Genomic DNA, 13708 nt, shown 5'->3' with positions numbered 1-13708 from the left:
TATTAGCTCTAAAGGGGTAAATTAGTCACCCAAATCCAGAAAGGGCAAATCCGTCAGTATTCAACCACTAGTTCGAAAAGGCAATTTCCTAAAGTGGGAAGTTAGTTTTTAATTGCAAGGCCACCACGCGTCAGCAATCTATACGAATGAGGAAACGTTTCGTACGAGTCTGACCTATAATAAACCAATTGGCTAATATAATGTCTCCACGTGGCATTCAGGCACACAAAACCAGTATCGGTTTTACAAAACCCAATGCGAATAGCGGTTTTATGGAAACGCCCTAACGTCCCACCCCCCTTTACACCTACCCACCCCTCGGGTTTCGCCATTTTCATATATAGAAACACTTTCCTTATATAGGCAAATTCAATCAGAAGACTGACCCAAAACGACGATTGTGAAGCCTCCTTTTGTCTCCATCAACCGCAAGTTTTTCCTTACTTTCTCTTCCTTTTTCCTCGGATAATTCTCTCCGTTTTCCTCATATCTAAACAGTGATTTTGTCTTCGCCGTCTTTTGCTTCTTCTCGCGAATTTAATTTCTCTGGTAAGTCTTCATAGGAAACATATTTTTGTTTTTTTCGCCTATGTGAAAAATTGAATATATGGCTCGTAAATGTGTACGTATAGGTGTGTAATTGTACTGTGTGTATTTGTAGAGAGAGAAAGTAGATAGAGAGAGAGAGTGAGATCGGCGATGGGGAGAGGAAAGATAGTGATAAGAAGGATTGACAATTCGACGAGCAGGCAAGTGACGTTCTCGAAGAGGAGGAATGGATTGCTGAAGAAGGCGAAGGAGTTAGCGATCCTTTGCGATGCGGAGGTCGGAGTCATCATCTTCTCCAGCACTGGCAGGCTCTACGAATATTCTAGCACCAGGTGCTTTTCACTATCACCTTTTTTTTTTTCAAATTTACTAATTTAATTTATTAAATATTTAGTTTCATTTTTAATGTATGTAGATTAACAAGATCTGAGTGCCAAATAGTTTTCACCTTCCAATTTTGCATCTTACTAGCGTGTTTGACCTGGATAATGTGGCATAATAGACAGTTTAATACTTATACAGTTACTACTCCTATTAAATTCAAATAGCGAGTGAATTTCAAATCTAAATAGTAGAATGAGCTCATAATTTGAGAGTTTATGGTTCAAAATGCTTTGTTTAGATATGATCCTTCCTTTTATTGCACGATTTCTGTTTGTTATAATGTCGGTCAGTTTGTTTAATGACTTGTCTTGTAGGAGCTCAAGACAAGTCACTACAAGCTAGCTCTTGTAGTGAGTGAAGAGCTAGCTTAAGCTAAGTGATTGTATAGAATGAGGCTATAACTGGTGTAATTATGAGATTGTTGCCGTTGGCCGTTTAATGTGGATAATGGAAGTAGTTATGTCAGTAGTACTTTGAGAGAGTATATCATTGCTACTTAAACCTACCTTTTGATGTTTATTGGCTTACTATTGAGGAGCTTGGTTATGTTGACTTCCTCAATTAGGATTTGAGGTTAGCTGGACTTGTAAAATTGGTGAAACTTCGATTTAGTTTTAATACACTGAGCATAATTGTAGCCACGCCTACTAAATATGCTATAGCTACAAGATTCATGAAATAACAAAAACGGATTGAGTAACTGGATAATGCAAAATATACATTCTTCTTGCTTGCATTTTGATGCACAGCTGAACTCCCATAGTTATAAACTATATCTACATGAATAACTATCCAAGGAATGCTGTATTGGACTTAACAGGATTAGGATTTTGTGTAAATTAAAGTTTGCCTTAAATTATTCAGTTAGACATGATATACACAATAATACTCGAGTACATAACAGCATCAATATCAGTATTACTTTTTCATTGATTAACGTCTTTTTCAAAGAAGAAACTTTACTAGTAGCAAGACCACCTATACATCCATTTTCGACATCTTAATTAATTTATCCGTTAATTACATACCTCTAAATGTGTTTCTTCGTGTTTGCAATATTAGGTGGATCTTGCTTATCTCCATCTTTATGAAAGATCATAAAAAGCTTAAGTAGGAAGAACTTTATTGAACTAAATACTTTATCCTTGGAAAAAAGTGCTTATATTAGACGAAAATTATCCGTCGCTTCTTAGTTTTAGTTTCGCAATAAAAGTTCTAAGTTGGACTAACAGTTTCCTTTTTAATGTCTGTCAAGCATTATTAATTGGTTGTACTGATACATACATAAGCCATAAGGGTGTTTTTCTTGTGAATTTACTACTATAACTTTCTACTCTCGTTGTGTGCATGTATTTTTGTGATCTTTCGATGGATTAATTATGCTGTTTTACGTTTATGGCTTCTACTACAGATGTTAAAAACGAATGCTGGTAGGACTTGAGAATTTCTACGGTTGTAATATGATTTTAGATTAGATTGTGAGGGTAGAATTGCTCTTCCGAAATAATGGGCTTGATTTTTAAAATCATTTTGTAAGTAAAAGTTGAAATAAGGGGTAGATGTCCTACTTGTTTTGCTGAGATACGGTTCATCAGACTCAGCAATTTCACATGCAAGGTGATAACTAAGATACTATTTAAAAGGCTTCCCATGCTGTGTAATTAAGTTGGTAAATGAGAATTAGATTGGATTTGATCAAGGCAGATTTATAACAAAAAATATACTATCGGCACAAGAGGATAGTTCAAGACATTTCACAACCAATCAAAGGTGGCAACATAGACCCATAACAGAAAAAGTACTATTGGATAAGAGGATAGTCCAAGATATGTACCAAACAAAGGTGGCGACGTAGTTATTAAAGTGGATATTGGCAAACCATATGACAGGATCTCTTGGCTTTTCCTTACTTCTGTGTTAAGAATATTTGGTTTTTCAGAGGGATTCTATATATGATGTTTGGTACTCCATTAGCATTAATATAATTGATCCACACAAGGGTTCTTCTCTGTCAAGCAAGGATCTCCTTTCCCTTTCCCTATTTATACTGGGCTTTGAAGTTCTATCCAGACTTCTCAACAAGCTGAACCAATCCGACATCTACACTTTTTTTCTCCATGACTCTAATGGCCCTAAGGCGAATCATTAAGCATATGCTAATGATATACTAGTTATTTTCGGTGGTGGAAATAGCAAGTCTATAAGGCTTGTTGTGAAACAGGTGAAAAGATATAAAAGATCATCAGGCCAAACGGAAGGCCTTTTTAAGAAGATATTCTACCTTTAAAAAGGTTCTCATGTTTACATTATTAGTAGCTCATAGGGGCGTGTTTTTGTATAAGGATGAAGTTTTCATCCTTCAAGTAACTCAAGGTGGGTTGGACAAATATCCAATTCCCTGTAATAATTTTGCTGAAGTAATTTGAAAGTTGGGCTTCAAACTCAATCCCACCAATCATGGTGGTTCTTGTAAAAAAAAAACATGAAGAAGAGCTTCTTCCTCATAAATCCTAAAACCTCTAATTCCACGACCAAGTAAATGAGGAACACAACTGGTTTACTAAATAAGAAATTTTCATTCATATATTTGGGATGCCATGTCTATGTTGGAAGGAAATGGTTGGGATGCCGTGTCTATGTTGGAGGAAATGGTTGTCACACTTTGATGATATGCTTAATTTCCAAGATTATTGAGAGGTTAAATGCATGACTAGTGAAGATGCTTTCATTTGGAGGCAGATATATTCTTATCAAATTGTGCCTCTTGCCATTCCAAAATATACATTGGCTGCTATAAACCCACAAAGGGCACCTTCAGCCCAATGGAAAAATATTTTGCCGGGATTTTCTAGGGGGCTGATTCAGAGAAATCTAAATATCGTTGGAGTTCTTGGAATAAGTTAAGTTCTAAATAAGAGGGCGGAATTGGCTTTAGGAAAATGGAGGATATTTAGTCTTCTTTTTCCATAAAGAGAGTAAAACTTTTGAATAGACACTCTCTTTGGACAGATTTCCTGAGAGCTAAGTATTGCACAAAGATACAACTTGTGGCCAGAAAAAAGTGCATTGGGCAGTCACATTCATAGAGAAAACTTATGGAGGTCAAACAAGAAGCGGATGTCAGTATAGTATGGCATATGAAGAAGGTAAAAGCAGTTTTTGGTGGGATAAGTAAACAAGTGTGCTTTGGCAGAATGTTGCTCATCATCAAATATGTTAATAGAATGATTTATGGAGGGGGAGGGGGACGTGGGATGTCTGCAAGCTCTCTGAAGTTCTCCCTTACCACTTAGTGCAATACATGCCAAAGATTGACATTGGTGACCCAAAACCTTCCTGACTATGCTATTTGGATACCCCAATTGATGGACATTATTCTAATAGTTCAGCATGGTAGAAAGTTGATTATTTGGTCGGAGATGTGACTTTATCAACAAGGTATGGCATAAAGACATCCTTTTTAAGATTTCATTTCTTAATTGGAGACCACTACAACAAAATTTGCCTTTTGATGAAATCATTTCAATATTTGGTAATCAAATTGTGCCCCAGTGTAACTATTGTAAAGTCTTCAAGTGTGAAACTGTTCAGCAAGTTTTTGTTGAAAGTGAGGCTGCACATCATATATGAAATTATTAGGACCACTGATCAATCAACACCAGTTCTTGTCCATAAAAAGGATCTTCACGACATGGTGGGGTAAAAATAAACAACTAGGTCCACAAGTTGTTACTTCAGATTGTACCACCATCATATGTTGAAAATTTGAAAGTGCAGATGTTTATGTAAATATGGGAACGACTCTTTTTACTTATAATATAATGGATTTCATATTTTCCTGAAAGCAACTTTAAGGATGTCCTTCCCTAGATGTGAGATGGATTTAACCTGGAAAAGAATCTGTGAGGTAGTGAAAAAGTTGAGGCCAGTCACAAAGTGAAAGCAAATGAAGTGGATCAAACCTTCCCTGGGTGGATTAAACTGAACACTGATGGTATTTTTTTTGGCATACTGAAAGGCTAGGATTAGAGGAGTAGTGATGAATATGCTGAGAGATTTGCTCTTGCTTTCTTAGTTCCTATATAGTGCAACAGTAATTATACAGATGAGATTTCTCCAGTTAAGTTTGAATTATTATAGTGCATCCAACAATAATAACGGATATTGTACTGGATTGGACTCACTCATATACTGTTACTAATTACTTGAGAAAAGGAACAAATGATTTTTCTATCATTATAGTTTAAGTTATTTAAATTTGGTTAGACGATGAAGGATAGTGTGGAGGCTCTTCATTTTTACATGGAAGCTAATCAAGTAGCTTATGATTAGCTAAGTATACAACAAGTTTGGCACACTTACAACTACGATCTACCAGCAACCCCTAATTTTACGCCCTGAACCTGGGCCTGGACGTAACACAATATCCGGTGCCTGACTACATATGACCGAGTGAACTAACTGGTTGGCAGAATCAACATGTGATATCATAACATATTGAATGCGGAAGATAAACTAACATATGCTGATATTTTGAAAGTATGAATGATATTAATCAAAGTTCGAAAACACTAATATAAGTCTGAAACATATATGTAGCCAACATTGCTTAACATGAAAAGCCTGTGACACTGTCTAATTGTAACTCTAGTCTATGAAGCCTTTAATGAAGTACTCAAAATACTGATTGTATGCAAATACTGAAAGACTGTAAAGTAACGATAATGCCCCGAAAGAATTGGGGCTCATCAAATAGCTGGTACGAGAATAACGCTCTGATCGTCAACCTGTAAATTGTTACCTGCATCGTGAGATGCAAGTCCTGGGTGAAAGGGGCGTTAGTACATTTGAATTGCACTGGTATGTAAAGCAACTGAGAGAAAAAGCTATAAATACTGAAATTGAAACTGAACTTATAACTGATAACTGAAATGAACAAGAAAGTAAAAATATGAATTAAGCATGTTATGTGGTTCGGGCCCGGGCCTAAATGGGCTTTGGCGGGCCGGGCCCAAGCGGTCCCGGGCTTAACGGTCCTGGAGGGTGGAACCGGCCCACTGTGGGCTTAAGCCCGCATGGTCCCGGGCTAAGTGGGGCCGGGCCCACAGGCCTAAACGGGCCTAAGTGGTCCGGGTTATTTTTGTTTTTGAAATTTTTTTATCTAAGGCAATTTCTTGTAAATTATATTATATAATTGTGACTTAAATCTTCTAATTCAAATTTAAACATAAACAAATTGTAAAAAAATATTCAAGGGAATGCCTTATAATTTTTATTATTACGACATTAAAAAAAATGACAATATCTTTCTTAGTCTTCCTCCCCCAATGGAATTAGCACAACAAGGTGCATCATTTGGATTATTATCAGTTGGGTTAACAACAGGAGTAGTAGGTGTATCATCTAAATCCGGTTGCGTTTCATCTAAATCATCATTTTCCTCATCATTTTCATGGATAGTTGAATTACCATAAAGAGCACTCATATATTCATCATTTAATTGTTGACCTGATGCAATATCATGGTAAAATTGACTATCGGTAAATTGAAAACAAGGGTTATCACTGTCAAGAATAACAGGTGGAGGAGGACGGTTAACATGTCTGGGGCGGGAAGCCGGGGGAGGAGTAGTAGTTTGGCTACTAGATTCACCAATTTTAGATTTTCCCTTACCACCAAATATTTTTTTCACAGAAAAGGCCATATTAATTATAATTATACAAACTAAAACAAAAAAAAAAACTATAATATTAAAACTTAAGAGTTGGAACGAGTTTACCGAATTGACGAACAACTTCTTGAAAATTGTATATCGTTGAAGACTTGAATACTTCAATTCACCAACTTCACATTTTTTCACAAATTGCAATAATAAAGTAAGCAATTATAGAAGAAAATTAGAGAGAGATTGATGATTTTGTGAGAAAATGAAAGAATGAGGGGGTATTTATAGTTGAGAATAGGAAAAAAGGTGTAATTATAAAAAATTTGGGGGCAAATGGCTATTTATTAAAAAGGCAAACGGCTAAATTGACAGGCCAACAACTAGTTTTTAAACTTCCAACAGTTGGCCAATTTTTTATTTTTTTTTCCTTTTTGAAAAATAGCCGTTGGGCCCGGTTGAACCGGTCTGGGCCCGCCAGCCAGTCCCAGGCTCGCGGTCTCTCCATGCTGAACCGACCCACAGTGGGCTCCTGGACCGCTTGGGCCCGGACCATACGGGCCAGCTCGTTTAGCCCAAAGCCCATGTGCGCTCGCGGGCTTGGCCGGTCCTGGGCTGGGCCCGGACCACAATACAGCCTTAATATGAATACTCCCTCTTCTGAATAAAGAACCACTTGTCTATCTGAATAAATAAATTGCGGCCTCGGGCCCAAGTATACGTATACATAATTGCGGCCATAGGCTCAAAAATACATAAAGCATAAACTGCAGCCTCAGGCCCAAAGATGCATAAAGCATAAACTGCTGCCTTAGGCCCAAAGATGCATAAAGCATAAACTGCTGCCTTAGGCCCAAAGGTATTCAGTATTTAGTGACTTAAAATCAGGAACTGAGAATCATACTGCAATACATAATACTAAAATACTGAATCATATTGAGTTACATGATACTGGAATATTGAATAGAACTAGACTGAGACATGTATTAATTCATAGTAAGTTGCTCTGTCATAACTGAGGCTCATGGGATATTGAATGAAATATGAAACTATGTCATCTAGAGAATAGAAGTTCTACAACTATTTATGGAACTGAGACATAACTACTTTCCGAGGCAATTCGAAATAGTCATAAATAATGAGACATAGGGAGAATCATAAACATTCCCAAACATAGAGAGTTAGCCTCACATGCCTTGACTCTGGCCTTTTAGGTGTATCGCAATGTTCGTTGCCTCTTTCAACGATAATCTATGACAATATATATATATATATATATATATATATATATATATATATATATATATATATATATATATATATATATATATCAAGAGGAACCAATATTAGCACTAATGCTCATGTTTTAGTTACTTACACATTTTATCAAATACTTGATGGGCATAAAGATTTATAGCCCCTATTAATGGTATTTCTACACCAATAATCCATTCTCTTGCTCCTAGAAAATTCTAAAATATTAATTTGCTATAATCAATACCATTCTTCATCATCCATAATATAAACAACACTTTTAATCAATAATCAACAATCAAACAACCCAAACCTATAACCGTTCATGCTTTTTTATCAAACTCATCAACTCATATCTCACGAACTTAGAGTCTAATCATTAATCTAATGTTATAATCAGTTAGAGGGGCAAAGATATTACCTTTTTGACGTTCAAGTCTCTTGAATTCGAGTTTTAAGGTTTCTTTTCTCAACAATGATGTCTCAATCGAATATCTAATAATTTGAAGGGTTTACCCATGTTAATAAGGTATTGTAGAATTGAATTTAACTTAGAATCATCATTAGAACTTACCTTGGATGATGGAAAGACCTTGGAGGAAGTTGGGTTCTTGAGAGCTTTCCTTTCTAGAGGAAGTTTACGTGTTTGGGGTGTAGGGGACGAAGTAGGGCTTTTAGAACGACTTTTTGGGTGCGCTTCCACGAAGATGAAGGCCCAACCACGCACCTGAACACGCAACAAGGGAAGTGGCACTGCCACAAGTGCATTGCCGCGCACAAGACAGTTGGGTGCGCAGTTGAGCGCGTAGGCTGTGTATTGTCCAGTAAAATGTACATAACTTTTTGCACAAAGATCCATTTGGTCTTTACAATATATTATTGGAAAGATATTTCAAAAGTACTACAACTTTCATGTATTAAGATTTCTCAAATTCTTAACATATTTTCACTAAATCAGACTGGAAGATAGATCTTTCATAAACTTAGTCGATTTTATCGAATCTTATGCACCTCACTCTTCGTCTTGATTCCAAAATAACTATTTTCACCCATGCTCATCCCACATGTCTAAAATGTCACATTAATACTCATTTAATATATCCATACCTAGTCCAAATTTATGGAGTCTTACACCTAAGGGGCCTCATTAGATGGACAGATGACAATTACAAAGTTAACGTTCAGGATTTAATATGGCAAATCAAAAACATTTTTTGCAAGTTAATTAATTGTTATATAGTATGATTAGGGGGTTACTGGGCAAGTGTATATTGTAACTCTAGCTTTTTTCAAATAAGATGTAGTATATTACCAAAAAAAATTATAAGATGCAGTAGAAATTGTGGGACCCATCTAAATAAAAAGAAATAAATAAAAAAATGGAAACAAGTTGCTTAGAAACATGTTGCTGAAAACAAGTTGGGCAGTGGAACAATTTGCAAAGCAAATTTTTGAATGAGCCAATCTGATTGGTTAGTTTTGGTGGCAACTTTGCCTATAAAAGGAAGTGCTCCGTTTCAGTTTAATACATACAAAAACGAGAGAAACAAATAGCAGAGAAAGTAATTCACAGATTGTAGTTCGTGAGATAAATAGAGAATGAAAGTAATTTTATAGTGAGGTGTGTTAAAATAAAAAGTGTTATTTCTATTGAAGGTGTAGTAGTTTTTTGACATTGCCAAGCTATAATATTATAGTGGTATTATATTGCTCTGCCCGACTATTATATTTTACCCCATTAAAAGATTTGGTATCCTTGTTACTCTATTGTGTTATTGTTATTTACCATGGATATTATTCATGGGTGAAATATTATTTTTTCCAACAATGTGATATCAGAGCCATGACGAATAATGGTCCGCTATCTTTTTAGTATCCCTGTCCAAAAAAAGATAATTATAAGAAATGGTGTCTTATTATGAAAGTTATTATTGGCTCCCATGATGTGTAGGAAATCATAAATAGAAGGTAAGCAAAACTCGATAATGAGAAAGTTCTGTCTAAAAAAAAAAGATGTCTTGACAAATACAAGGAAGAAGGATCAACAAGCCATCACGTTCATCCACCAATGTTTGGATGATGCCATTTTTGAGAGAGTGGCAGATGCTACCACCTCAAAGGAAGCTTGAGAGATTTTACAAAATTTTCTCTAAGGAATTAACAAGGTGGGGAAGGTAAAACATCAAACTCTAAGGGTTGATTTTGAAGTTTTAAAAATAAAAGAATCCAAATACATATCAGATTATTGTTCAAAAATGAAGGCTATTTGGAAATCAATTAAGACGATACAGGAAGGACATAGAAGATGTCCGTGTGGTAGAAAAGATCCTTCGCAATTTAACACCTAAATTTGATTTTGTGGTGTATGCTATTAAGGAGTCTAAAATTTTTGACTCTATGACGGCGGAGCAATTTGAGGGTTCTTTATAAACCCATGAAGAAAATATCAAGATGAGAATAAGTGCCACCGGAGCAATTTCTTAAAACTCAGGCATTATTAAAGACTATGGATGTGAAAAAAGCTATAGAGGGAATGGACCAGGACGAGGCTGTGGCGGCCATGGAAGAAAAAGAAGTAATGGTAACAACTTCAACAATGAAGTTAAAATCCAGCAAACATTCAGAGGGCGTGGTCGCGGACAAAGAGGAGGAAGAGTATGCGACTACTATCAAGAAAATAATAGACAAAAATATGACAAATCAAAAATTGAGTGTTATAATTATCATAAATTTGGCAATTACTCTTGGAAATGTCGTAGCAATGTTGAAGAGAAAGCTAACCTTATTAAGAAAGAAGAAGATGAGTCAACATTGTTGCTGACACTAAAAGAAGAAGACGGGGATGATTGTAGCTCGTGTTATTTGGACAATAGAACAAGCATCATATGTGTGGATGCAAAGATAAGTTTATGGAGATAAATAAAACGGTGAGAGGTAATATGTCCTTTGGAGATACCTCAAAGATTCAAATAGAAGGTATATGTACGATTCTTATCTCCTGTAAAAATGGTGGCCACAAGTTAATTCAACATGTGTATTATGTGCCAAAATTAAAAAGTAATATTTTGAGTTTAGGCCAACTTCTTGAAAAGGGATATGTCATCCATATGAAATATGCATCTTAGACTTAGAGATTCAAGTGAAATTCTAATTGCTAAAGTACATATGGCAAATAATAGATTATTTTCTCTGAATCTTAAAACAACTGATGCAAAGTGTTTGAAGGCTAATGTGCAAGATGAATCATGGTATTGGCCCATGCGATTTGAGCACTTGAATTTTGAAGCACTCAAATCAATGGGAGAAAAGAACATGGTGCATGAGATACCATCAATCAACCATCCCAATCAATTGTGTGAAGCTTGTCTTGTTGGAAAACATGCAAGGAGGAGTTTTCCAAAGAAGGGCATATCAAGGGCAACTAAGTCGCTTCAGCTTGTTCACACTGATATATGTGGGTCAATCAATCCACCTTCCTTTGGTAAAAGTAAATATTTTCTGCTTTTCATTGATGGCTTTAGTAGAAAGACTTGAATTTATTTCTTGAACCAAAATCTGAAGCATTTATTGCTTTTAAAATTTTCAAAGCGCTTGTGAAAAAAAGTGGCTATAAAATAAAAGCTTTAGAGTCCGATAGAAGAGGCGAATTCACTTTAAAAGAATTTAATAACTTTTGTCAGTCTCGTGAAATTCGTCGTCCTCTAATGGTACCTTATTCACCTCAGCAAAATGGAGTTGCGGACGACTCTTAATATGGCTAAATATGTTGAAAGCTAAATGTATGCCCGAGGAATTTTGGGTCGAAGCTGCTTCGTGTGCCATTTGTTTGAACAATATGTCTCCAACAAGAAATGTTAGAGATCAAACTCCCCAAGAAGCATAGCAGGGAAGAAAGTCAAGTTTCAAGCATTTGAGAATTTTTGGGAGCATAGCATATGCGCATGTGCCACAGCAAGGGAGAGCGAAACTTGACGATCGAAGTGTCAAGAATGTGTTTGTTGGCTATGACACGAGTTCAAAAGGCCACAAGTTATACAACCCAAGCAATGGTAAGGTGGTGGTGAGTCGTGATATTGAATTTGATGAAGAATTGACATGGAATTGGGAACCTCAGGAAGAAACTTCATATGATTTTCTTCCATACTTTGGAGATGAAGTAGAACCAGAGACGGTGGAACCTGTGCAAGATGCAACTCCACCTCCTTCACCAATCGATGTTGCATCTCCTTCTTCTCAACAAAGTTCAAATGCACAACCGCATAGGACGAGGAGTATTCAAGAGCTTTATGATGGCACAAAAGAAGTTACTAATTTTAATTTTTTATATTGTCTCTTTGCTTATAGTGAACCAATGAACTTTAATGAAGCTATTACAGATAAAAGGCGGAAACAAGCCATAGAGGAGCAAATTGAGTCAATAGAGAAGAACAATACTTGAGAATTAACAACTCTTCCCAAGGGTCATCGAGCAATTGGAGTGAAATGGGTATACAAGACAAAGAAGAATATTGATGGAGAAGTGGAGAGGTACAAGGCACGACTTGTGGCTAAAGGCTACTAGCAAAGGCAAGGCACTGACGATGAAGAAATCTATACACCTGTTGCCCGCATGGAGACGATTCATTTATTGATCTATTTGGCGGTGCAAATGAAGTGGAGGATCTATCAATTAGATATCACGCCAGCCTTCTTGATTGGTTATCTTGAAGAAGAAGTCTATGTCGAACAACCATGAGGATTTGTGGTTAAAACTATGAAGATACAGTGTTGCGGTTGAAAAAGCTTTATATGGATTGAAGCAAGCCCCACGGACATGGAATAGTGCATCGACAAATTTTTTCAAGACAATGGGTTTACTCGTTGTCTCCATGATTATGCTCTTTATCTTAAAGTTTATACTAACAGAGATATCTTACTTGTTTGTCTTTATATTGATGATCTTATGTTCACGAGTAATAACCCAAGTTTTTTTGAAGCTTTCAAAAAAGATATGTCCCTTGAGTTCGAGATGACAGACATTGGGCTCATGTCATACTACTTTGGCCTAGAAGTGAAGAAAATGGAGGAAGGCATTTTCATTTCTCAAGAAAGCTATATAAAGGAGATCTTGAAGAAGTTCAACAAGCTTGATTGCAACCTCGTGAATACACCAATGGAGAGTGGAACAAAATTATCAAAGTTTGATGAAGGAAAAAAAGTGGATCCTATATTTTTCAAGAGTCTTGTTGGAAGTTTGAGGTACTTGACTTATACCAGGCCAGACATACTCTTTGCAGTTTGAGTAGTAAGTCGCTTCATGGAAGCTCCTACCTCCACTCACTTGAAAGTCTCTAGAAGAATTCTTCCATACCTAAAAGGTACGATTGACTTTGGGATATTTTATTCTTCTTCTAGTGAGTTCAACCTTGTGGGATTTTGTGAGAGTGATTATGCAGTAGATATTGATGATAGAAAAATCACAACTAGCTTTTTTTTTTTTGGGTGATTGTCTCATTTCTTAGAGTTCAAAGAAACAATAAATTGTTACTCTCTCGACTTGTGAAGCTGAATATGTAGCAGTAACATCCTGCGCCTGTCATGCTAGTTGGCTAAGAAGATTAGTGAAGGAGCTCAATTCGCCACAAACTGATGCTACGAAGATTTGTATTGACAATAAATTCTCACAAGCACTTGCCAAGAATTCGGTATATCATGATCGAATTAAGTATATAGGCACAAGGTATCACTTCATCAGAGAATGCATTGCCAAGAAGGAGGATGAGCTCAAATATGTGAAATCTCATGATCAAGTTGCGGATATTTTTACCTATTATCTTTCTTGTGTATTTCTGTGTCATTTCTTCTTTCCATTTTACTTCT

General features: G+C 36.1%; 1 protein-coding gene across 6 annotated transcripts in view; it reads left to right on the top strand.

Annotated features, from left to right (window-relative positions):
• The first annotated feature begins 285 nt into the window (after positions 1-285).
• LOC104217712 (MADS-box transcription factor 23-like) overlaps positions 286-13708 on the top strand; it is a 51275-nt gene continuing 37852 nt past the window's right edge. For 4 of the 6 annotated variants that reach the window (XR_011406937.1, XR_011406938.1, XM_009768020.2 and 1 more), the window contains exons 1-2: positions 286-549; positions 662-881. Coding sequence is in view for 3 of the 6 variants with exons in the window: in XM_009768020.2 (XP_009766322.1) it covers positions 700-881 (182 nt within the window). In the remaining 3 variants the exon portion in view is untranslated. Of the gene's footprint in view, positions 550-632; positions 882-12825; positions 13207-13708 lie in introns of those variants that run through there. The other 2 variants (XM_070172266.1, XM_070172267.1) reach the window with 2 other exon arrangements.

This window comes from Nicotiana sylvestris, chromosome 4 (assembly GCF_000393655.2).
Source record: "Nicotiana sylvestris chromosome 4, ASM39365v2, whole genome shotgun sequence".
NCBI classification, from domain to species: Eukaryota; Viridiplantae; Streptophyta; class Magnoliopsida; order Solanales; family Solanaceae; genus Nicotiana; species Nicotiana sylvestris.
This window is presented reverse-complemented; position numbering and strand designations above follow the sequence as displayed.